This window comes from Prionailurus viverrinus, chromosome A1 (assembly GCF_022837055.1).
Source record: "Prionailurus viverrinus isolate Anna chromosome A1, UM_Priviv_1.0, whole genome shotgun sequence".
Taxonomy (NCBI): Eukaryota; Metazoa; Chordata; class Mammalia; order Carnivora; family Felidae; genus Prionailurus; species Prionailurus viverrinus.
In genome coordinates, this window is record NC_062561.1 from 92797035 (window position 1) to 92823149 (window position 26115).

Below are 26115 nucleotides of genomic sequence, written 5' to 3' on the forward strand. Positions count from 1 at the left end.
AGAGAGAGGGAGACACAGAATCGGAAACTGGCTCCAGGCTCCGAGCCATCAGCCCAGAGCCTGACGTGGGGCTCGAACTCCCGGACCACGAGATCGTGACCTGGCTGAAGTCGGACGCTTAACCGACTGCGCCACCCAGGCGCCCCTTTTTTTTACAGCCTTTACTGTGCAAGTGTTAGGGATACAATAATCAATAGAGTCTGATGAGTAGAGTTTGAGGTGGGGGGAATGGTGTAGTTCTTCTTGGAATCCAGTAAAGTAAGCAATGATAATACTATGTGATTTGTGCTACAACTGGATTATGCTTCTAGAGGAGTTAAGGTAGAATCTGAGATAAATATGAATAAAGAGGTGTTGTGGCTCTCTGTCAAAAATAAATAAATGTTAAAAAAAAAAGATGTTGTGGGAAGGCTTTTCTAGCAGAGGCAAGGCTTACGCAAAGGCCTAAAGAAAAGCGTGAGCAAGAAAGTTGTTTGGGTGGAGTTTAGTTTAGAGGAGAATGGTGAAAAGAGCGGAAAGAGGTAAGTTGCGGACAGGTCCTTAAGGACCCTTTTGTGTTTTCTGTCTTCTTAATAAACCAGAGGATGGTCCAATGATCATATTCTTTTAGCTCTTTGAAGAATGAGTCAGTACAGACAAAAGTGATGGTAGGAGGACCCAGTAGGAGGCTCTTTCATTAATATTTGCATTTAAAGTAAGGGAGAGATGACAGTAGTGTGGATTGTGATAGTGGAGAAATAAAGTAGATAATTCATTCAGGAGATACTAAGGGGTAAGGAATACTGTGGAGTCAAGGATGTCATACAGGTGTCTTAGAAATTTTGTGGATGGTGGTGCCGTCGTCATGGAAAGTGGGAATAGTGGTTCTGTTGGGGAGAAGAATGAACTTTTGGTTGTGTTGAGTTTGACTGGAAAACCTAAGTGGGGCTAAAAGGTTTCATAAGGGTAAATGTAGGGCTAGGATGAAGAGATCTCAGTGGATGGAAACTGAAGTCAGGAGGATAATTACGATCCCCTTGGGAGAGAGGGTAGAGCAGGAGAGCAGAGGACTGAGGTCCAGCCTCACAGGAACATCAACATTTAAGGACTGGCAAAAGACAGAGGTATCTCAGAAGAGGCAGGAGAGGAGGGAAAGCGGATGCATTGACAGTGAGGAAAGTACTGATGAAGGAAGCAGTGGTCCAGAGTCTAATTTTTTGTAACTTTGTAACTACAACAGTGTGTTAGTTATGTTTGGGGGTCTGGATTGTGAGCTTTGCCAAGGTAGGGATATTTCTGTATCTCTCTCATTTAGCATACTCAGCCTTGCCATTAGCGGACATGATGACTGTGGGTGAAATGAAAAGAGACTGCTTTTCTTCGAGATATTTTTCTGCTGCTTCCCAGAAAATGATACAAGTCTGTACGGTGACGGGGAGGGTGGTGGGGATGCCACTCCCTGGGAGCTGTTTAATGCCTGCTTTGTGCAATTCTAAACAGCGGCATATGCACTGAGCTCTGAGCACAGTGCTTGTGTCAGTTCAGTAAAGCTGATGAAATTTATTTTCTTTTCAAATTTTTATTTAAATTCTAGTTAGTTAACATACAGTGCAATATTGGTTTCAGCAGTAGGATTCAGTGATTCATCATTTACATATACAAAGCTGGTGAAATTTAAATTACCATGTATTTTTTCTTTATTTTTAGTCTCCTATGTATCTTACGTAAAAAAATTTTTTTTAATCATTGCTTTAGAAGGCTTATCAGGTAGGTGTCATTTATGAATTTTTGTAAATGAATCCCAGATGGGTAAAGTGCCTTCTGGAAAGATTCAGAGGGGAGGAGTACCATAGTAGGGATTTGCACTCAGATGTCCTGACCCTGGTCCATTGCTCTGTCTCCTTAGCACACTGCTTGTATAGTTTCCTTGATATAGTCTTCATTTCTTGTTTGAATCTCAATTTTTTATTTCACTTTTAAGGGCAGGGAGATGTAGACCTGGAATTTGTTTCCGGCTGTTCAGCAGACTCCGATTCCAGAATATGTTGGAATTTCAGACTCCAGAACTTTTGAGAATGCCATTACAGGTAGGAGTTTATGAAACTCTAAATTAGAGGCTATTTTTGTGGGTGACAGAGGAGAAAGGACCATTTTAACTTATACTAGTTGGACTTTTAAATAATCAACTCCTAAAACGAACTTATAAAATGTATATTATGTAGGGTGGTTATGTACCTAACATTTTTTTCCTATACTAGAAAATCCATAAACCTCTAAAATTTTAAAGAGTTACTTGAATGCATTTAAATTATGGTACAGTTTATAAATATGCTTTTTTTTATATGCGACATTTTAGAAGTCTAACGACCACATTGTGTTCACCTTTCACATTCTCACTGAGGATTAGAAAACAAATTATTTAAGGTCCAAAAGATAATGCCACAATCTCAGTTTAAGATGCTGAGATTACGACGGTAGTTTAGAAGGGAGTCTGCTGAGATTTCCTGGCCTTTATTGTTTTGCTTTAGGTCTTCTCACTTCACAGAATAGCCAGACATTGTAGTTTCTAGGGAAAACTACCGGAAGTACATAAATTTGATTATCTGGTGTGCTGAGATGGATCTTGGTTTCTAAACATTTCCAGAGATACTGGATCATGTTTTTGGTATTCATGTACCTGGATGACTTCCCACTTTTCCATGCCTTATGGTCTTAGGATAAAATACAAAACTCTTAACAGGAGCCTAAATTATCTGCCCTTCCTGTGTCTCTAGTTTTAATTTTGACATCTTGTCTTTCCTTCTCTCTCTGCTCATACCAGTAGTTCGAATTTCTCAAGCACACCTTGTTTCTGTATTAGGGGCTTCCTCTGTGTGCTCCGCTCTCCCTAGAATCCTCCCTCTTGTTTCTTTGATAATTACCTCCTACTCAGTCGTTACATCCAAGTTTAAGTGCTGGTTCCCCAGAGATGTTGTCTTTGACTTCCCATGGCCTCCTCCTGCCCTTTCCTGAACTTGATTAAATATTTTCCTTTACCTCTTTAGTTCTCTGTATCCTTCACAGCATTTATAAAAATTGTAACTAAGTAGTTAATTGTGTCATTATTCTGTTTTTCCCACAATGAAAAATCCACCAGGGCAGACACTTGTCTATCTTCTTTTTCTCCCAACTTGCTGCATAGTCCCTAGCACCTGGCAAGCACTTTGTTGAACAGATAAAAGATTCTAGAATGTAATGTAAAGGAAAAAAAGAGACTTCTGGACAATAACTCTTACTGTTATGTATAAGAACTGTGTGAGGAGACATCGCCAGTGTGGGCAATGGTAATCTTGATAGGAGGTAATGGAGGGTGTTTATTATATTAAAGTTCTAGCACCTAGGGCAAGGTTAGAGCCTGTCTTTCATAGAAAGACATGGTTCCCTCTACTGTTCATTTTAAGCAGAGACTCTACTAGTCGGTTTGGGGACTGTGTTTCCCATGATTTCTTTAAAAAACAAAATCACCATAAATTTCAGCATTTCAACATTATTTGCTGTTCTTATTTGCAGGAACTTTGTTTACATACTAAGCTGTTAGCCCCAGTTAATTGTCCTATTGCCGATTTCCTAATGAAAGCTCCTGAACCTCCACCTGCTTTAATTGTAAGAAATGCTGTACACATGCTTAAGGTTCGTGTCTTCATAGTTTTCACTTTACTGATTTTACTTGAAATTTAAAGTGGGAATATATCTTGCCTGATTTTTGTACTTAAAAAGATTATCTGAGGGGCGCCTGGGTGGCGCAGTCGGTTAAACGTCCGACTTCAGCCAGGTCACGATCTCGCGGTCCGTGAGTTCGAGCCCCGCGTCAGGCTCTGGGCTGATGGCTCAGAGCCTGGAGCCTCTTTCTGATTCTGTGTCTCCCTCTCTCTCTGCCCCTCCCCCGTTCATGCTCTGTCTCTCTCTGTCTCTCTCTGTCTGTCTCTGTCTGTCTCTGTCTCTCTGTCCCAAAAATAAATAAACGTTGAAAAAAAAAATTAAAAAAAAAAAAAAGATTATCTGAAAGAAGCATGTACTTTGGAATAATACTCTCATGGTAATTACAGTAAAACAGTTGATGTAGATCTTTTTTTATATAAAATATTTGAAGCAAATGATGTTTTCTATAAGATGTGGCAAAAGAAAATTTACATTTTTATTTCTTTATGATTTTTAAGTATGCGGTTCAATTAAACATCATGAAACATTTTGGTCCTGCCAGATTCTGTTTTGTGTGCTTTTATTTAGACAATAGATGCAATGGACGCGTGGGAAGATCTCACTGAGCTTGGGTATCATTTGGCTGACCTGCCCGTAGAACCACATCTTGGAAAAATGGTCCTGTGTGCTGTCGTGTTAAAGTGTCTGGACCCCATCCTTACAATTGCCTGCACCCTGGCCTATCGAGACCCTTTTGTACTGCCAACCCAGGCCTCTCAAAAGCGCGCAGCTATGCTCTGTAGGAAACGCTTCACTGCAGGAACTTTCAGTGACCACATGGCACTTCTCAGAGCATTCCAGGTACTGGTCGTTGTTGTCATTTCATTTCTGAACATGTTGCTGGTTGAACACACTTCTGGGGCAAGTGTAACAAATTAAAAAAGAGCTAGGACTCCATTAATTTTGTTTTCCTTATAAAGTCACATTTTATAAATAGCTCAGAAACATACATTCCTGCTGTCCTTGTGTTAAAATTATCACTGTTTTTCTCTACATTTTTTTCTTTTATTTTCTCAGTTTTCTCCCTGTAGGAATATATGTATGTATATATTTATTTACTTATATGTATTTTTTAATATCCAAGTTCCTTTTAATCATATCTTGGACAGGGAATGCTCTCAAATTTTAGTTGAGAACCAATGTATATTATGGGGTGCCTGGTTGACTTAGTCGATTGAGTGTCTGACTCTTGATTTTGGCTCAGGTCATGATCTCATAATTCGTGCGTTTGAGCCTACATTGGGCTCCACACTGTGTGGAGCCTGCTTGGGATTCTCTCTCTGCCTCTCCCCCTCTCTCACAATAAATAAGTAAACTTAAAAAAAAAAAAGAGTTAATGTATATTATTCAAAGTATGTAGAACAAACCGAGGAAGAAACTTATCTTGAATTTAATATCTCTGTGTTGATTTTTTTTTAGAGTATGTCTTTTTCTTGTGTGCTCAAGACACGATGCTAAGAACTTAATTTTATAAAATAAAATCTAAATATCATTTAAAACTTTTTAAGATAACAGTAGTGAGAAATTGATGAACATGATAAATAAGAAAGAAAAGATAAGGAAAATAGGATTCTGAGGAAAGGAAATGATATGTAATTTAGAATTTCAGATATGTGGAGAAGAATATGTTATTTCTTGAAAAGGCGTCCTTAAATTCTCTTGAATATGGGCTATGACTATACATTTTTTAAAAATTTCATTTTGTTGGGACGCCTGGGTGGCTTATTTGGTTAAGTGCCAACTTCGGCTCAGGTTTGATCTCACCGTTCGTGAATTTGAGCCCTGCATCGGGCACTGTGCTGACAGCTCAAAGCCTGGAGCCTGCTTCAGATCCTGTGTCCCCCTATCTGTCTGCCCCTCCCCTGCCTGTGCCCTGTCTCTCTCTCTCTGTCAAAAATAAAATAGGGGCGCCTGGGTGGCGCAGTCGGTTAAGCGTCCGACTTCAGCCAGGTCACGATCTCGCAGTCTGGGAGTTCGAGCCCCGCGTCGGGCTCTGGGCTGATGGCTCAGAGCCTGGAGCCTGTTTCCGATTCTGTGTCTCCCTCTCTCTCTGCCCCTCCCCCGTTCATGCTCTGTCTCTCTCTGTCCCAAAAATAAAATAAACGTTGAAAAAAAAAAAATTAAAAAAAAAAAAATAAACATTAAAAAAATTTCATTTTGTTTATGCAGAAGTGACTCTTTTCCAGGCATAGACGATTTTTTCACTATATACGGTTTAAAGAAAACACTGGCAAGCTATTTTGTGAGCATTATTGAACAATGGATAATGCAATGCTATTGAGTCTATTAGATACCACGTCTTACAGTAGATTTGTTGAGTAGATAATAATTAGAGGGAGATTTGGAGTAGAATTCCTATGTATTCTTTGCTTTCCCCCCAGCTCCTTCAAGAGCAGAAAGGATAAATTACTGCTTTGGTCTTTCAGTTATATTCCAAAGCAATAAAAGTCATTTTCAAAGAGAAGTTTTCCTATACTGCATATAGATGGTTTCTAGAAATCCCACTTCCCATTCAAAGATAGATTAAGAGGTTGATATAGAGCTTATTTTTGGAGGACTGGAGTGGCAGAATCCTTAAATATAAGTGGTGTTTATAATGGCTTAGTTAAAAACCTCCCACACTTCAGTGGAAGAAAATTAGCAAACACATATGAAAAGTTAAATATGTTTACACAGCTGGTCATTTAAGTTAAAGGATACGTAGTTCTCATTGGGATTTTATAAACTCAGTGACTTTCGTAGTATTTGAGTATAAATTAATGATAAATTTCATTTGATCATAAAGTCTTAGATTTTATTTTTTTATATTTAATTTTAAAATTTTATTTTTTTATTTTTTAATTTTTTTTCAATGTCTATTTATTATTGAGAGACTGAGAGACACAGAGCGTGAGCAGGGGAGGGGTAGGGAGAGGGGAAGACATAGAATCCGAGGCAGGCTCCAGGCTCTGAGCTGTCAGCACAGAGCCCGACGCGGGGCTCGAACTCACAAACTGCGAGATCATGACCTGAGCTGAAGTCGGTCGCTCAATTTTTTTTAATAAAAAAAATTGAGACGTCATTGACATATTAGTTTTAGGTGTAAAACACATTGATACTGTAATTGTATGCATTGCAAAATGATCTCCACAGTAAGTCTAGTTAACATCTATCATTGCATATAGTTACAAATTTTTTTCTGTTTGTGATGATAACTTTTAAGATATACTCTCTGGTATGTTAACTAGATTTATTGTGGTGATAATTTCACATTAATATATGGATATTGGATCACTATTTTGTATACCTGAAATGAGTATAATGTTAAATGTCAGTGATACCTCAATAAAAAAAAGTGGACAAAAAAAATCTCTCTTATCAACTTTCAAATATACAATACAGTGTTATTAACTATAGTTACCATGCTGTACTACAGTTACCTTCCCAGGACTTAATTTATTTTGTAACTGGAAGTTTGTATCTTTTGACTCCTTTCATCCATTTTACTTCCTCTCCTCCCTCACCTCTGGCAACTACCAATCTGTTCTCTGTATCTTTGAGTTTTGTTTGTTTGTTTATTTATAAATGTTTATTTAATTTTGAGAGAGAGAGAGAGCACAAGGCAGGGAGAGGCAGAGAGAGAGGGAGACACAGAATCTGAAGCAGACTTCAGGCTCCAAGCTGTCAGCACAGAGCCTGATGTGGGGCTTGAACCCACCAACTGTGAAATCACAACCTGAACTGAAGACAACGCATAACTGACCTGAGTCACCCAGGCGCCCTGAGTTTTTTTTTTTTAATGAAGTCCTAGATTTTATCAAATAATTAGAAGGAGAATTGACCTTGAGTGGTTAATGTAGTGGTTTTCAGTTACTTTGCTGCCTAACTAAGGAGTTTGGTAAATGTGTCTCGTTATATAATTATGTTTTTGTAGGCATGGCAGAAAGCACGAAGTGATGGGTGGGAGCGAGCCTTTTGCGAAAAGAATTTTCTTTCGCAAGCTACCATGGAAATAATCATTGGTATGAGAACTCAGTTGCTTGGTCAACTTAGAGCATCAGGTAATGTTTTCCCCAGAGAACTTATTTAGACCACTGAGAGTACCCTACCTATACCTCGTAGTATTTGTAGTGTTAACTGATGCCATTTTACATTATTTTTATGATGTTTTCACATTGTTGTAGATCTTGTATTTATGAACTGTGTTGTAGACTCCTATGTGATCTCAGAGTTTGTTGATTTAAAAAATGATATTGTGGAGGCCTGTAGCTGAGAAATCTATGAACACCTTTTGATACTGTAGGCAGTGAGCAATTTGTAGTCTATTTGTTGGCAAAGATCATTGTAGATAATGTAGCTCTGTTTTATCACTGTTAATAAACGATAATTTAGCTCTGTGAAATAGAAGTTAAAAAATGTAAGTAGGTTGATCTGAATGCTGGTCTTCATGTTTGTGGAACATAAAACAACTAGTAATCACTTGAAGGTACTTAATTTTTTTTTTTTTTAAAGAGAATGCCAGTATTGCTATGTCAATTTAGAATTGTATCTTTAAATTTCCTTTTGAGTAGCATGGTACATTGAAAAAATAGCCAAAGACTACCAGAGCCTGGATTCATAGATTAGCTAAAGTGTTAATATAAGGAGCGAGCCAAAGGATTTCGAGTTGTTGTAAATATCAGGAAATGTGAAGGGCTTTGGAAATTCAAGCAAGAATATATTTACTTCACTCCAGAATTTGTCTGTCATAACCACAGTGTTATTAGTACCAGTTAGAAGAGTGGTTTAGATTTTCAGCTGTGACTTTAGTACATTTCTTTTTTTAAATTTTAGTACATTTCTCACAGCAGCTTAAGAAGAACTTTATAAAAAACAAGAGTGTGTATTTTTTTAAATTTTCAGCTGTGACTTTAGTGCATTTCTTTTTTTAAATTTTAGTACATTTCTGATCGCAACTTATGAAGAACTTTATAGCAAGAGTGTGTATTTTTTTTAAGAGTCCCACATCCCCAGTGAACAAACCTAAACTTTATTAGAATATTTAATCTGTATCTTAAATTTACCAGAGGAGATTTTATTAATTGCTCTGGAATTTGAATATCCCTAAACTTACATGGGCTATACACTTTTTGTAAAAAATGCATACGTTTAAAAGTATATTTTGCACAAAAGAAAAAGTTGGTGTGGTTTTTTTCCTCCTTCTAGGTTTTGTTAGAGCACGAGGCGGTGGTGACATTCGAGATGTTAACACAAATTCCGAGAACTGGGCTGTCGTTAAAGCTGCATTGGTGGCAGGCATGTATCCTAATGTAGTCCATGTGGACAGAGAGAATGTAGTACTGACAGGGCCAAAGGAGAAAAAAGTTCGGTTTCATCCCACTTCAGTTCTCAGTCAGCCTCAGTATAAAAAGGTAAAACATTTTTAATACTGTCTTAGGCCTTGAAGTCAAACTGATCTAATTTACATAGTTGAAGATCAACCAAAAATGCTCCAAATACCAGCCTGCTTTAAGAAATTAGTTACCTATGTCTAATTCAACATTGGAACAAATTTTTGATGGAATCTTAGAGTTGGAAGAGGTAGTGTGTTAGGTAATGAGGACTACTAGCTGTATGAACAAGGACGTGCTTTAGTTTTTGCTTGAGTATTAATACACCTCATCTGTTTCATTGAGGGACTTTTTACATTTTAAAAGTATTGCCGGTAAACTAGGTGACATACAGTTAACAATTCTTCAATCCATTTTTCTAATAGATTCCTCCAGCCAATGGTCAGGCTGCAGCGATTCAGGCACTACCTACAGATTGGCTTATTTATGATGAAATGACCAGGGCCCATAGAATAGCTAATATTCGATGTTGTTCAGCAGTGACACCCGTCACTATATTGGTATTCTGTGGACCAGCTAGATTGGCAAGTAACGCTCTTCAAGAACCTTCATCATTTCGAGGTAAATGGATTATGAAGGAAATGAAAATCTATCTGCAATGAAATTTTTTTCACTGGACCAAATAAATTTTGAAATTACCAAAATTTATGTAGTGGTAGCTCCCTTTTGATATGGTAAGACTAATTAGAAACTACTGAAGTATACCTCAGTTCTTAAAATTGATTTTTCTAAAGGTAACTTGGTATTGATTTGTGTATTTTTGATTAATCTTGATAGGTTTACTTTTCTCTCCCACTTAAAGTTAAATAACAGTTTAACATAAATAAAGGTAATTGTTTAAGGAAATAATATTAATAGTGACCCATGATCTCATTTCCCTTATACAAACACTTTTTAATATTATTTAAAAATTATGTTTAATATTTTTACATATTTCTTTTAATTTTTTTTTTTCAACGTTTATTTATTTTTGGGACAGAGAGAGACAGAGCATGAACGGGGGAGGGGCAGAGAGAGAAGGAGACACAGAATCGGAAACAGGCTCCAGGCTCAGAGCCATCAGCCCAGAGCCCGACGGGGGGCTCGAACTCACGGACTGCGAGATCGTGACCTGGCTGAAGTCGGACGCTTAACCGACTGCGCCACCCAGGCGCCCCAATATTTTTACATATTTCTTAAGCTATTTTACATTGTTATTTTCATTATGCAGAATATAAGTTTTAAAAAATCTTTTATATTAATGGCTGCAAAATATACTATCACTTAAAAGTGGCGTAATGCATTTAAAATGTTCTGGCGGGAGCGGGGAGCCTCTGGGTGGCTCAGTTGGTTAAGCATCTTACTTTGGCTCAGGTCATGATCTCGTGATTTGTGAGTTCGAGCCCCACATCAGGCTCGCTGCTCTCAGCCTGTCAGTGCAGAGCCCCCTTCAGATCCTCTGTCCTCCTCTCTCTGCCCCTCCCCTACTTGCGCTGTCTCACTCTCTCTCTCTCAAAAATAAATAAACATAGGGGCGCCTGGATGGCGCAGGTGGTTAAGCATACGACTTCAGCTGAGGTCTTGCGGTCCATGAGTTCGAACCCCGCATCAGGCTCTGTGCTGACAGCTCAGAGCCTGGAGCCTGCTTCAGATTCTGCGTCTCCCTCTCTCTCTGCCCCTACCCTACTCACACTCTGTCTCTGTCTCTCTCTCTCAAAAATAAACGTTAAAAAAAAAAACATTAAAAACAATTCATGACAGAACTAGCTCTTCGTTTCAGTGATCTTTTCTATTGTGTTTTAGTCTCTTATTTCATTTATTTTTGCTCTGATCTGCATCATTTCTTTCTTTCCACTAACTTTGGGCTTTGTTCTTTTTCTAGTTCCTTTAGGTACAAGGTTAGATTGAGATGTTTGCTGCTTCTTGACTTAGGCGCCTCTATTTCCGTAAACTTGCCTCTTCGAACTGCTTTTGCTGCATCCTGTAGATTTTAGAGCATTGTGTTTCTGTTTTCATTTGTCTTCAGGTATTTTTTTCCTTTTTTGATTTCTTCATTGGCCCATTGTTTGTTTGGTAGCCTTTTGCTTAGGCTTTACGTGTTTGTGTTTTTTCCAGTTTATTCTTATAATTGATTTCTAGTTTTGTACCATTGTGGTCAGAAAGGATGTTTGATATGATATAAGTCTTCCTAAAAATATTGAAACTTGGTTTGTGGCCTAACATGCGACCTATCCTGGAAAATGTTTCATGTGCACTTGAAAAGAATGTGTGTTCTGCTGTGTTTGGATGGAATATTCTGAATATATCTGTTAAGTCCACCTAGTATAATGTGTTGAGACCAGTGTTTCCTTATTGGTTTTCTGCCTGGATGATTTGCTATTGCTGGAAGTGGATGCTGTGTTCCGCTACCATTATCGTGTGTGACTGTTAATTTCTCCTTTTACATCTTGTAATACTTGCTTTCTATGTTTCGATGCTTTTGTGTTGGTTGCTTAGATATTTACAATTGTTATATTCTCTTACTTGATTAATCCCTTTATAAGGCTCTTCTTTGTCTCTTCTTCAAATCTTTGTCTTGAAGTCTGTTTTGCCTGATACGATTATTGGTATTTTAGCTTTCTTTTCAGTTTCTATTTGCATGGAATATCTTTTTCCATCCCTTCACTTTGAGGCCTTCTCTTTCTTTAGGTCTGAAGTGAGTCGCTTACAGGCAGCATATTAGATGGATCTTGTTTTTTATCCATTCGGCCACCCTCTGTCTTTGGAGCATTTAGTCATTTTACATTTAAAGTAATTATCCATAGGTATGTTAGTTGTTAATCATTTTCTGGTTGTTTTTGTAGTTCTTCTCTGTTCCTTTCATCTTTTATTCCCTTCCCTTGTGATTTGATGACTTTCTTTAGTGTTATATTTGGATTCCGTTCTGTTTATTTTTTATGTATCTATTATAGGTTTTTTGTTGTGGCTACCATGAGGTTCATCTGTAACAACCTGTGTATACAGCAGTGCATTTTATTTTATTTTTTTTTTATTTTTTATTTTTTCAACATTTATTTATTTTTGGGACAGAGAGAGACAGAGCATGAATGGGGGAGGGGCAGAGAGAGAGGGAGACACAGAATCGGAAACAGGCTCCAGGCTCTGAGCCATCAGCCCAGAGCCCGACACGGGGCTCGAACTCACGGACCGCGAGATCGTGACCTGGCTGGAGTCGGACGCTTAACCGACTGCGCCACCCAGGCGCCCCCAGCAGTGCATTTTAAATTGGTGGTTAAGTTTGAACACATTCTAAAAGCAATATATTTTTATTCCCTCACCTTACATTTTATTTTTTGACACTGTATTTTATATCTTTTTATTTTGTACATCTTCTAAGTAATTAGGGTAGGTAGGTTTTACTATTCTTCTCTTTAACCTTCATACTAGCTTTATAAGTTGTTGACCTACTACCTTTACTGTATGTTTGCTTTCAGCAGTGAGATTGTTTTCTTTCATAATTCTTTTACTTTTAATCACAGCCTTTCCTTTTCTGCTTAAATAAATCCCTATAACATTTCTTATAAGGCCAGTTTAGTGGTCATTAACTCCTTAAGCTTTTGTTTGGGCAACTTTGTCTTTCCTTCAGTTCTGAAAGATAATTTTGCTGGGTAGAGTATTCTTGGTTGTAAGTTTCTTCTTTTCAGTACTTTGACTATATCATGCCCATTCCTCTGGTCTCCAAAGTTTCTGCTGAAAAATCAGCTGGATAACCTTAGGGAGTTTCCATTGTATGTAACTCATTGTTTTTTTTCTCTTGCTGCCTTTAAGGTATTCTTTTCTCTTTATCTTTACTTTTTGGGGTTTTAATTATATGTTTGGTGGACCTCTTTGGGTTTATCTTGTTTGGAGCTCTTTGTGCTTCCTGGACCTGAATGTTGTTTCCTTCTCCAGTTTAGGGAAGTTTTCATCTGTTGTTTCTTCAAATAAAGTTTCTGCACTTCCCCACTGTCTTTTCTGAGACTCATATAATGCAAATGTTAGTATGCTTGACACTCTCCATGCGGTCCCTTTAATCTATCCTAATTTTTAGAAATTCTTTTCAGTTTTTGCTGTTCAGCTTGGGTGATTTCTACTACCCTGCCTTCCAGATCGCTGATCCGTTCTGCATCATCTAACTTGATGTTGATTCCCTTTAATTTATTTTTCATTTCAGTTATTATATTTTTCAGCTTTCCCTTCATATGTACCATTTATTAAATAATCTTTATCTTCTTTTTGAAAGCTTGCATATTGTTATATATTATATTTTCCATCTTTATTTTTTTTTAAATATTTATTTAAGTAATCACTACATCCAGTGTGGGGCTCGAACTCATAACCCTGAGACCAAGAGTTACCTATCTTTTAAGTGAGACAGCCAAGTGCCCCTGGCATCTTTATCATTATTATATCTTACATTTGGCATTTTTAAACTTTCTATATATTTTGTTCCTTTAAATTTTTGCCTTTGTGTTGTGCTATCTTGTTTAGTAATTTTGTTTTTCAGTAAGTTCTTATGTCTGGTAGCAAAGGATCTCCCTGTAACTCTGCCTTTCTGTTATAAGCTATTTTTTATAATCTTTCCTATTTTTAATAATGAATATTCAGTAGTCATCTTTTTGTAATCTTTTCTGTAACCAATAGTTCTTTTGTGATTTTAATTAAGAGTTTGCTTCTAGGAATATAGTATATTCTTCTATTCACATTTTATTAAATTTAGCAATATCTTTTCTTTGGTAAGTTTTACAAAGGTTGGATATATTCTTACGATGATTCTTAAGATTTTGTTGTTGTTCTTGAGTTACTACAGTGAATGGGTTTTCTTTGTGTCATTTTCCTGCTGATCTTCTAGTAAGGAATACTATGTAACAGGGGAGTATATTTAAAATTTATTTTTTTTATTTTTTATTTTTTAAATTTTTTTAACATTTATTTATTTTTGAGACACAGAGAGACAGAGAATGAACAGGGGAGGGGCAGAGAGAGAGGGAGACACAGAATCTGAAACAGGCTCCAGGCTCTGAGCTGTCAGCACAGAGCCCGACGCGGGGCTCGAACTCACGGACCGTGAGATCATGACCTGAGCCAAAGTCGGACGCTTAACCAACCAAGCCACCCAGGCACCCCTAGAATTTATTTTTTAATGTTTATTTATTTTTGAGAGACAGAGTGAGAGAGGGGGAGGGGCAGAGAGAGGGAGACACAGAATTTGAAGCAGGCTTCAGGCTCTGGGCTGTCAGCACAGAGCCCCAACATGGGGCTTGAACTGTGAGATCATGACCTGAGCCAAAGTTGGACACTTAACTGACTGAGTCACCCAGGTGCCCCCAGGAGAGTATATTGTATTTGCTCTTGCTTTACTAAGCTCTTACTAATCCTTTTGACTTTCTATTAACTTAGAGTACCTTTAAGTGGTAATTTTTAATTTGTTATAAAAATTTATTCCTTTTATTTCTTTTTCATGACTTGGGAACCCATGTTAATGGCCTGCTTTTTCTTGTTGCATTTTAAAGGTTTAAATTCTAAAGTGATATTGATAATGACAGTAATTTTTGTTTTAATGAAAGTACTTGTATTAAAATAAGGTAGAAGGGGCACCTGGGTGGCCCAGTTGGTTGAGTGTCTGACTCTTGGTTTCGGCTCAGGTCAGGATCTCAGGGTTATGGGATCGAGCCCTGTGTCAGGCTCTGTGTTGAGCATGGAGTCTGCTTAAGATTCTCTCTCTCTTCCTCTGACCCTCTCCCCAACTTGCGCATGCTCTCCCTCTCTCTCTTTCTCTCTCTCTCAAATAAAAATAAATAAATAAAAAAGAATTCTTTTGAAATTTAAATTTTTAAAAATACTTATGTATTTTGAGAGGGAGCACGTGTGAGTAGGGGAGGGGAGAGAGAGGGAAAGGATAGGGAGAGAGAGAATCCCAAGCAGGCTCTATCCTCTCAGCGCAGAGTCTGACACGGGGTTGATCTCATGAACTGAGAGGTGATGACCTGAGCCAAAATCAAGAGTCGGATGCTTCACTGACTGAGCCATCCAGTTGCTCCAGAATTGTTCTTTTTTTGAAGTTTTATTTATTTATTTATTTATTTATTTATTTATTAAAAAAAAAATTTTTTTTTAAACGTTTATTTATTTTTGAGACAGAGAGAGACAGAGCATGAACGGGGGAGGGTCAGAGAAAGAGGGAGACACAGAATCCGAAACAGGCTCCAGGCTCTGAGCGGTCAGCACAGAGCCTGATGTGGGGCTCAAACTCACGGACCGCGAGATCGTGACCTGAGCTGAAGTCGGACGCTTAGCCAACTGAGCCACCCAGGCGCCTCTCTTTTTTTGAAGTTTTAAAACACATTTTGAAATTTATTAAATAGCTTGTGGATATTTGTTCATATCAAAATTTATTTAGCCTGCTGTTGTACTGTATATATTTTCTTATGGGACTATCATATTTATCATAAGAATAAACCTTCCTTGGACTAAGGAGGACTTACTGCATTGCTCATATTTTGCTAGCATTTTATTTAAAATTGCTCATTAGTGAGGTATGTGTGTTGGGAATATTCAGAAATGTTTGTTTGTTTATTTATTTATATCAGGTTTTAGGATTAGTTCAGACTTGTCTCATGTAAGGAATTGGCCATTGTTTGTTTTCTTCAAAGTTTGAGAGACTTGATGAACTGGATTTCTGTGTTTGGTGTTCTTTCAGGACACCTTTGGTTTCTTCCTGAAATAGTCTGGGCTTTCCTACCTCTTGTTCTTTGTTTTGGTAATTTCTTTTTTTTTTTCAGTTTGTTTCATACAAAAGAATAGATTTCTTTGAATGTTTCAAATTTATTATTTTTTATGGATAGTGGATCTTCTTAGATTAAAACAGTTTGTATTAATTTTTATAATCTTATTCTCAGCTCTGATTTTGTATATGGATTTGAGCTTCCTTCTCCCTTTATTAAACTTACCAGAGGGTTGCCTTGTCTTTTCAAGGAACTGGATTATAGTTTTGACTACTGCCATTTTGTTTTATCTAATATATCAGTTTTTTTCCCCCTCACTGTTTTCTTCCTTTTTTGTTTCCTTTGGGGTTTATACTGTTTTTCTAAGATGTAGTTATGGGTGTGGTTTCTCCTTTTCTTCTTTTAAATTGAAACCTATGAATTTACATGAGCATTTCTTGTTTTCTTCCCTTTTTAAATTATATTCTTAGTTTTCATCTTTATTCAGTTATTATTTAAAGATTTTGTTTTGATTTTTTTTTAAGTTTATTTATTTATTTTCTGGGGTGCCTGGATGGTGCAGTCAGTTAAGTGTCCGACTTCAGCCAGGTCACAATCTCGCGGTCCGGGAGTTCGAGCCCCGCGTTAGGCTCTGGGCTGATGGCTCAGAAGCTGGAGCCTGTTTCCGATTCTGTGTCTCCCTCTCTCTTTGCCCCTCCCCCGTTCATGCTCTGTCTCTCTCTGTCCCAAAAATAAATAAACGTTGAAAAAAAATTAAAAAAAAAAGTTTATTTATTTTGAGAAGGAGGGAGGGAGGGAGGGAGGGAGTGAGAGAGAGAGAGAGAGAGAGAGAGAGAGAGAGAGAGAGGCAGAGGGAGAATCCCAAACAGGTTCTGCACTCTCAGTGCAGAACTCGAACTCATGAACCATGAAATCATGACCTGAGCTGAAATCATGAGTTGGATGCTTAACAGACTGAGCCACCCAGGTGCTCTTTGTTTTGATTTTTAAGTTATAGTCTTTTTTATTTTGTTGCATTTTGATTAGAGATTATAGAGATTATGCCTTGCTTCCCCCCCCCCCCTTTTTTGTAAGTATTGAGACTTAATTTGTGAATTGCTGGCTTTGAAGAACTCCATACCCAAACTCTTAGTATGGAGCATTTGTGTAAATACACAGTGTCTGTGTTTACTTACTTCTTTTGCTATATGGTGGTAAGAGTGAAATTTTTTCCGTTCAATATGTGTTTGAACAGCGGATGGTGTTCCTAATGACAGTAGTGATAGTGAAATGGAGGACAGAACCACTGCTAATTTGGCAGCTTTGAAACTTGATGAGTGGCTCAATTTCAAACTAGAGCCTGAGGTAAGTTGCTTTTCAGTAGTGTGGTAAGTTTCTTTCATTCTGGTAGTACGAATTGACATACAGCATGATGAAAATTATATCTTTACTATTGAGCCCTTAGTACTTGAGAATATAGTTTGTTTTTCAGTTTTCACAGGGCCCTCATGCATTCTCTGACATACCCCATGGGGTTTATTTTAATAGAGGATTTGAAAAGCCTTGGTGTGGCAGAATCTGAAGCAGGCTCCAGGCTCTGAGTTGTCAGCACAGAACCCGACACGGGGCTCAAACTCACAAACTGAGATCATGACCTGAGCTGAAGTCCGATGCTTAACCCACTGAGCCACCCAGGTGCCCCAGTAATGCACATTTTTGGTCAATAATATTACTGGGGGAAGAAAAGGAGGAGAATGTGCATTAAGTGGTGAAATCTACTAAATCAATATTCTGTTACACCAAACAGTTTAAAGACAAGGGAAATGTTGTAATATAATTTCAGATTATATTTCATTTGGCTAAATTAGAGTTTAAAGTTGCTTTGCCATGTTGAAAGTTTGCTGCAGTAATTTTTCACATAAACATTTAGACTTGAACTCTGAGACTAGATACAGCATGATTATTTTGCTTTTAAAATCTGTTAAATAGCTAGAAATTGACAATTTGAAAACTACAACAAAGAAAAAGTTGAAGCAGTGTGATTGTTACATCATTGAACCACTTCTAATTGTCAACTGTTAGTATTAAAAGATCATTCTATGTCCTTTTTTGGGGGGATGTGGTCGGCTGAGCTGTCAGTAATTGACAGCTGGCTAGGTTTAACTTTTTTACTGTCTGTTCATTCATCACTTCAGCCGACAGTTGTCTCACTTCCCTTTTCACCAGCCATTCCCTTCACTGAAACTGTACTTGCCAAGGTCAGCACGTGCCCCACATTGTCCAAGCCAGCCTGCCGTCCTTGAATTCATTCTTTCTCTCCTGTTGGGCACTATTTATTGTCCATACCCTTCCTTTCATAATTCTGCCCTTCCCCATTTTTCCTCCTCACCCCTGTCCCAACTTCTTTGTCACAAGTTAACCGTGACATGAATCTTTCCTGATTCTTCTTCTTTCTTCAGAGGTCATTCCTTCTTAGGTTCTTTCACTGACTCTTCTCTATGTGTCTGTGCCTTAAATGTTAGATGTTCTCCACTACTCCGGGCCTTTCTCTGCTCTTTTTATGTCTCTGTACAATCTCCAGGGACTTACCTCTCTGTGTAGATTCAGTAACCACTTATGCACTGATGACTCCCAAGTCTGTCTATATTTTTAGTTTAGGCCTTTCTGTGAACCTTTCTGTGAATCTAGCTGCCTTCTGGGCATCATCATTTGGATGTTCTGTAGGCACTAAAGCACGAATGGAACTAAATGTATTTTTCTTCATTTACTGTGCTGTTACCATTTCCAGTTTTAATCACACTCTGCCACACATTGTTTACCGTCTCTTCCATCGGACTGTTTCATTTGATTTTGTGTCTCTAGTGCCTCCAATATGGTAAATAAGAATTTTTATCTCATTCGGGCAACAAAAAGAATGAAATTAACAGTAAATTACATAAAATGTAATACCTTAGAATACATTAACTCCTTACAAGTTGCAGAGTGTTCTTTGGAAACAGTTGCAGCCTTTAACTAGTAAATGGGTGTCTCGCAAGTAGGGTATACATTTTGCTTGTACCTGTTTGAACTTTCATTACAGGCAGCCAGTTTATTGCTGCAGCTCAGACAGAAGTGGCACAGCTTATTTTTACGCCGAATGAGAGCTCCATCCAAACCTTGGTCTCAAGTTGATGAAGCTACCATAAGAGCAATTATAGCTGTTTTAAGCACTGAGGAACAGTGTGCAGGTTTACAGCAGCCGTCTGGGATAGGCCAGAGGCCAAGGCCTATGTCTTCAGAAGAACTTCCTTTGGCATCATCTTGGAGGTCCAATAATAGCAGGAAAACTTCCGCAGATACTGAATTTTCTGATGAGTCTGCTACTGCAGAAAGGTACATTTATAACATTTTATCAAAACGGGGACATTTTCTCCAGGAAAATGAGTTATTTCTCATAGAATCAGATGTTTTAATAATATTTAAAAATTGCTTAGAGTGTACGTAAAAGGTTACAATAAAATGTGAAGAGTGTTTTACTTTTCAAACATAGCTCTTGTAAGTAGTAAGATAATATGAGGGATTTTAAGCTACTGGTATCTGTGAGTCATTTAATAAGGAAATTTTTTATTGGGAAAGACTAAAAATGTTTAATTTCAAGACTTCACAGATTTAGGGTCTGTTAAAAAGATAGCAGTATATTAAAATTCTGTATTTTAGTTGGTACATGGCAAGCAACATCTTTCGCATATGTCTTATAGCAAGAAGTATGGGTTATGGCCATTTAAAAGAACAGCCTCTTCACAAGTCTTACTTGGGTATCAGTAGTGCTGACTAGTATTCCTACAGAAGATCAATTATTCATTCACTTTCTCAGTGACACATGAATGTGTGTTGTTCTTGGTGTAAGAGAGATAGCAGTGTACCAAACAGACAAGAGCTCTTCCTTCAAAGAGTTTTTATTTTATCCAGCAGAGACATATGATACAGAAGTAAACAAATTTACTCTAGTGGCAAAATCTATTACAGTTTAGCCAGGTTCTTCTTTTCTTTCTAACATTGAGCAATTATACATGGTATTTTTATTTACTATATGATTATTATTAATAAGAGAGTTCTTATATTGAATTATTTATCAAAAAACATATTATGATGATATAATAGTGGTTATAATGAATCATTGGCCATGATTCAGAAATATTTGTTGTGTAAAAAAAAAACCCATTTGTTAGAATAAAATTTATATTTTATAAGAATCAGAATTTCTTTATATCAGTTTAGAATTTTTTTTACCCTGTTAGAATTGATAATGAACACGACATTCTTGCCTGTGATGCTAGTTTCGGCAGTACTGGTAGAAAGTCTGTGTAGTAAGAATATTTCATTGTTAAAAAGAAAAATAGAACAGTGGAAACATAAAAGATACATGATGTTTACTGTTTTGTAAGGATTGAATGGGGCTGTTAGTACTTTCTTTTGGTCAGATTTGCACATTTGAATGAAGCATAAGGCTTCATTAGGTCAGACTTGAATTACAGAGAAGTAATTCGTACTGGTTTCCAAGTTCTTCACATATTGCATTTGAGGAATAATTCAGTCGTTTGCCAAGAAAACCTTTTCATCATGTGCGTTCCTGAATGTTTCTCTCTGATGTAGGCCCTCCTGAGCGATAGAAGAGTGAAAAGCACATTTTCTTCTTAGAGAATGCCCATTTTTTGGAAATATCGATCTAAAAGCTTACTCGAAAAATGGTTTAGAATATGGGAATAGATTTCCATAGACATTGCTAGGTGGTAGTGTTATTCCTAGGCCCATCTATAAAAATATGTTAGGTTCGTAGAGACTCTGTGTGTTGTGTATATGTGGGTCTGTGTGTATACATACAGATGTATATACGTGTGTGCCTATATATTCATATATACACACATGCACACACATTTTTAGGAGAAAGGCTACTTGTTTCTCAATAAAAGTAATACATGCTTATTTAGTAAAATAAATTTAATACAATTAAAATTATAAAGTGTAATATTAGTTACAATTCAGATATTGTTTGTCTTATAAATTCAGTTTTTCACCTGTGATACCATTTGCATTTCCTTACAAGTTGTAGTCTGGCACTCTTCATTCTTACCTGTTGAACAGGGAGATACAGAACTTCATCTACTTTCGGGCTTTTGGTGTTATTGATAGATAATGCCTTGAAGTTGATATATTTGGTGGGGAAAAGAATGAGGACTCTTAGGAAAATTTATACTTGAAAGGAGAAATTACAGTCTGTGAGATTACTTCTTAGAGAAAAAGTATCTGTAGTTCATGTTTTCACTGTACATTGGCAAGATATATGGTACATAATTTTTTTTTAATTAAAAAATTTTTTTAAGTTTATTTGTTTTGAGAAAGAGAGAGCACGAGCAGGGGAGGGGCAGAAAGAGAGGGAGAGAGAATCCCAAGCAGGCTTCTTTCTGACAGCGTGAGCCCGATGTGGGGCTTGAACTCACAAACTGTGAGATCATGACCTGAGCCAAAACCAAGAATCGGACGCTCAACCAACTGAGCCACCCAGGCGCCCTCATAATTTCTTTAAATAAAAACATTTTAGGGTGCCTCAGTTGCTCATTTCGTTAAGCATCCAACTCAGTTCTGGCTCAGGTCATGATCTTAATGGTTTGTGAGTTTGAGTCCCGGTTTTACCGTCGTTAAGTTCTTTTGCCTAATTTTCAGGTCTCTGAGGTTCTAGGGTGGGAACGATGGGATTTTAGGGGTTGAATTTAGATAATGCATTGGACATCAATTCATGAAGGAAAAAAACCCTGAAAGGTTGTTTTTTATACTTCTTAAGTTGTTGATGATTCAGATGTGCATTCCTTATATATTCTTTTGTTAATACCTTTAGGCTTTAGCTATTTTATTTCATTTGTGAAAGAAATAATCCTGGATTAAAGATACTGATTGAAGCAGGGGCGAATTGTGGGGATAAGCTATTTTAACTTGTCTTGAAGGAAGAGTAATTATTAATTACAAGACTCTCTGGAAGCTTATGAATTATTGAACACATCGTTTTTTGTTTTAAACGCTTATTATAAATATTATTTAACACAGCAAACTAAATGATATACCGTAATGAACTCCATATCCGTATCTAACCAAATTTTCTTTGTTCTCTCCTGCTTTTTTTGTTTGTTTACATATTTTATTTACTTTTTTAAAAAAGTTTTGTAAATTTTTTAATTTTTATTTTGAGAGAGAGAGCCAGAGCAGGAGCAGGGGAGGGGCAGAGAGAGACGGAGACACAGAATCCGAAGTAGGCTCCAGGCTCTGAGCTGTCAGCACAGAGCCCAAGGTGGGGCTCGAACTCATGAGCTGTGAGATCATGACCTGAGCCAAAGTCACTGACTGAGCCACCCAAATGCTTCTGGTTTAGATATTTTAAAATAAATCCCACATATCATGTCATCTTACCCTTCCATATTTAAATATGCATCTCTTAAAAATAGAGGAATTTTTCCTACATAATCGAATTCCAATGATCAGTCCCAGTAAAATGGCTCATGCATTTCTCAGGGCGTCATGTGTCTTGAGTCTCTCATGATCCAGAGCAGGTCCTCTCGACTTTTTTGAAGAAAGTGGGGTGGTGATACTGTGAGGTGTACCACATTCTGGATTTGTCTGTTTCTTCTTGGCATTATTTGTTGCCATACCATATATATTTTGTGTAAACTGGCAGTTAGCTCTCACGGCTTGATTAAATCCAGTATTTTGACAAGTATAATTTATAGGTGGTGCTGTGGACTTTACTATTGAATGACTTTAGTACATACTCAATAATATCTTTTCTTTTTTATGTCTGGTTATTCCACAAAGACATATACTTTTAGAAAAATTATAAAATTCCTGACTGCCAGGAATGTTAAAGACCTCTTTTCCTAAACCATCATACAAGAGGCTAGGAATTTTATAAGGGAAATCATACTTTGAGTATTTGTTAACATTAAGGACTTCTGTAGATCGCTAATAAATATATTTTTACCTCTTTTTGTAAGTGTCCCTTAATGTCCCTGATGGTATTAAACTTCTAAATGTATGAGGGGGCACCTGGGTGGCTCAGTCAGTTAAGCGTCCGACTTCGGCTCAGGTCATGATCTTATGGTTTGTGAGTTCGTGCCCCGTGTCAGGCTCTGTGCTGACAGCTCTGAGCCTGGAACCTGCTGTGGATTCTGTGTGTGTGTCTCTCTCTGCCCCTACCCCACTTGTGCTGTCTTTCTGTCTCTCAAAAATAAAAATTAAAAAAAAATGTAAGAGAAGAATGAAATTCCCTTTTTAAATACTATTCCGTAAATCATAACGCCCCTGAAACTGGTTTGAAATGGCATCTGCTTTCAATCACGAGCTTGTATGTAACTGATCTTTGCTTCCTCCTTCTCACTCAAGAGTATTGATGAAATCTCCATCTCCAGCACTACACCCACCTCAGAAGTACAAAGATAGAGGAATTTTACATCCTAAACGAAGCACTGATGACCGATCGGATCAGTCTTCTGTGAAATCTACAGACAGCAGTAGTTACCCGAGTCCTTGTGCCAGCCCTTCTCCTCCACCCTCAGGAAAGGTAGGGTATCCACAAGTTGATCCCTAGCACATCTAATGTTGCAGATTTAAGCAAAATTATAGAACAGTTCTACTTTTCAGTTACTCATCATGGTCTTTGTTCTTGATATAAATTGAATCTGGTAAACTTGAAACACCTTGAGTAAATTTTTTAGTCTTTCTTGCTTGCCAAACATTTCTCGTTGTTACCATCTTGGGATGTTTTAAAACTGATCATTTACCGAGTTATATGCCATAACTCAGCCATCTGTTATTTCCTTTCTGTATCATTAGAACCTTTTTTGTTAAAAAGATGGTCTCGGGGCGCCTGGGTGGCGCAGTCAGTTGAGCGTCCGACTTCAGCCAGGTCACGATCTCAAGGTCTGTGAGTTCGAGCCCCGCGTCGGGCTCTGGGCTGATGGCTCAGAGCCTGGAGCCTGTTTCCGATTCTGTGTCTCCCTCTCTCTCTGCCCCTCCCCCGTTCATGCTCTGTCTCTCTCTGTCCCAAAAATAAATAAACGTTGAAAAAAAAAATTAAAAAAAATTAAAAAGATGGTCTCAAATTAGTTTTTTTTTTCAGTTATTGATTTTTCCAATTCAGTGGTTATATTAAAAAAATACAAGACAGGATGGGTTTAGGAAGATAGATGTTGGTAGGGAATTGAGAACTATGTATCTTTTAAAAAATTTGTAATACAAATGATTTCAAATGTTTAGAATATGTTACTTTTATTTCTCCTGTTGGTACTGAGTAAGTATTTCATTAGGGTTATTTAGCTATATGTTGTGTTCTGGTGAGGAAAATATCTGCTGAAACACTTTTGTTAAATAAGAGGAAAATAAAATGTTTTTTGTGGATTTGCATTCTTAGGTTTTGAGGTTTTTATTTTAAAATACCTTTATTTAGATACGCACAGTAAAATTCACCACTTTAAACTGTACAATTCAGTGAATTTTGACAAATGTATATAATTATGTAACTGTATCACAGCCAGGTACAGAACATTCTCATCACCCTTGGATCATGACAACCACTGAACTGAACTGCTCTCTGTCCCTAGAGTTTTGCCTTTTCTGGAATTTGCTGTAAATGGAATCCTATGCATGTAATTTTTTGTGACTGAATTATTTCACTTTTGAAATTCATCCAAATTATTCAGTGTATTATTAGTTTATTACTTCTTATTGCTGAATCGTATTCCACTCTTTGGCTCATACCCATAGAATGTTTATCCATTCACCCGTTGATGGACATTTGGATTGTTTCCACTTTTGGGCTGTTGTGAATAAAGCTGCTATAATATTTGAGGGCAAGTTGTTGTGTGTACGTATGGTTTCTATTCTTGGGTAAATACCCAGGAATAGGATTGTTGGGTTGTATGGTTAAGTATACGTTTATCTTTACAAGAAGCTATCCCCACCATTTTCCAAAATGGCTGTACTTTTTTTATTCCCTTCCATCATCTATTGAGAGTCCCATTTACTCCATATTCTTGACAATAGTAATCTCTTTACTGTTGGCCATTCTAGTGGGTATATAGTGATCTCCAATTTTGTTTTTAATTTGCACTTCCCTGATGACTAATGATGGTGAGCATCTTTTTATGTGCTTATTTACCATTCCTGAATTTTCTTTGGTGTGGAGTAGCTGTTCAAATTGTTCAACTTTTTTGGTTGTTTATGGGTTGTCTTCTTTATTTAGTAGTAAGATTTAAAAATATATTTCTAGATACAAGTCTTAATTATATATGTTTTGCAGCTTTTTCTAATAGGCTGTGCCTGCATATTCATTTTCTTAACAGTGTCTTTTGAAGAGCAAGTGTTTAATTTTGATAAAGTCTACCATATCTATTTTTTTCTATTTTGATGTCATCTATTTTTCTATTATGGTTCATATTTTTTGTGTTCTAAGACGTCTTTGTTTAACTCAGGATTACAAAGTATTTCTCCTAGAAGTGTGACAGTGAGAGCTCTTATATTTAGGCATATGATCTGTTTTGAGTTAAGTTTTGTTTATAGTATGGGTGGATCAAGGATCATAATTTGTCATTTGCCTATACAATTGTTCTAGCACCATTTGTTGGAAAGATTCTCCTTTTCCCATTGAAGTTATCTTGGCATCTTTGTCAAAAATCAATTGACTGTAAATATGTAGTCAATTTATTGGACTGTATCCTGTTTCATTGATCTGTATACTACTTCTCTGTTTTTGCCTTTGCTACAGTAGTTTGATTATAGTAGCTTTATACTAAGTTGAAACCAGTTAATTTTTTTCTCCAACTCTTTTGTTCTTTTTAAAAATTGTTTTGGGGGGCCTGGGTGGCTGAGTGGGTTAAGTGTCCGACTTCGGTTCAGATCATGATCTCATGGTTTGTGAATTTGAGCCCCACATGAGGCTCTCTGCTGTCAGCACAGAGCCTGCTTCGGATCCTCTGTCCTCCCCTCTCTCTCTGCCCCTCTTCTGCTTGGTCTCCCTCTCTTTCAAAAATACAGAAACATTCAAAAAATAATAAAAAAATTGTTTTGGTATTCAGGGTGTTCTAATGGTCTTTCATATAAGCTTTAGAAAATGCTTGTTAATTTCTACAGAAACATATTTTGGTATTGAGTGGAATTGCATTGAATTTGTAGATCAGTTTGAAGAAAATTGATAACAGTTTTTAGTTTTATAATCTATTAAGTGTGGTATATATATGCATTTCTTTTGATATTCTTTAATTTTTCACAAGTGTTTTGTAAATTTCAGAGTTCACGTATTATACATT

The 26115-nt window shown here is 37.1% G+C and overlaps 1 protein-coding gene across 3 annotated transcripts in view; it reads left to right on the plus strand.

Moving 5' to 3' along the window:
• Positions 1-26115, plus strand: part of YTHDC2 (YTH N6-methyladenosine RNA binding protein C2) — a 71376-nt gene that overhangs the window by 37343 nt on the left and 7918 nt on the right. For 2 of the 3 annotated variants that reach the window (XM_047857783.1, XM_047857789.1), the window contains 9 exons: positions 1961-2066; positions 3529-3648; positions 4246-4518; positions 7631-7757; positions 8902-9107; positions 9452-9647; positions 17043-17152; positions 18867-19159; positions 23195-23372. In XM_047857783.1, the coding sequence (XP_047713739.1) occupies positions 1961-2066; positions 3529-3648; positions 4246-4518; positions 7631-7757; positions 8902-9107; positions 9452-9647; positions 17043-17152; positions 18867-19159; positions 23195-23372 (1609 nt within the window). The remainder of the gene's footprint in view (positions 1-1960; positions 2067-3528; positions 3649-4245; positions 4519-7630; positions 7758-8901; positions 9108-9451; positions 9648-17042; positions 17153-18866; positions 19160-23194; positions 23373-26115) is intronic. The other variant, XR_007152019.1, reaches the window with a different exon arrangement.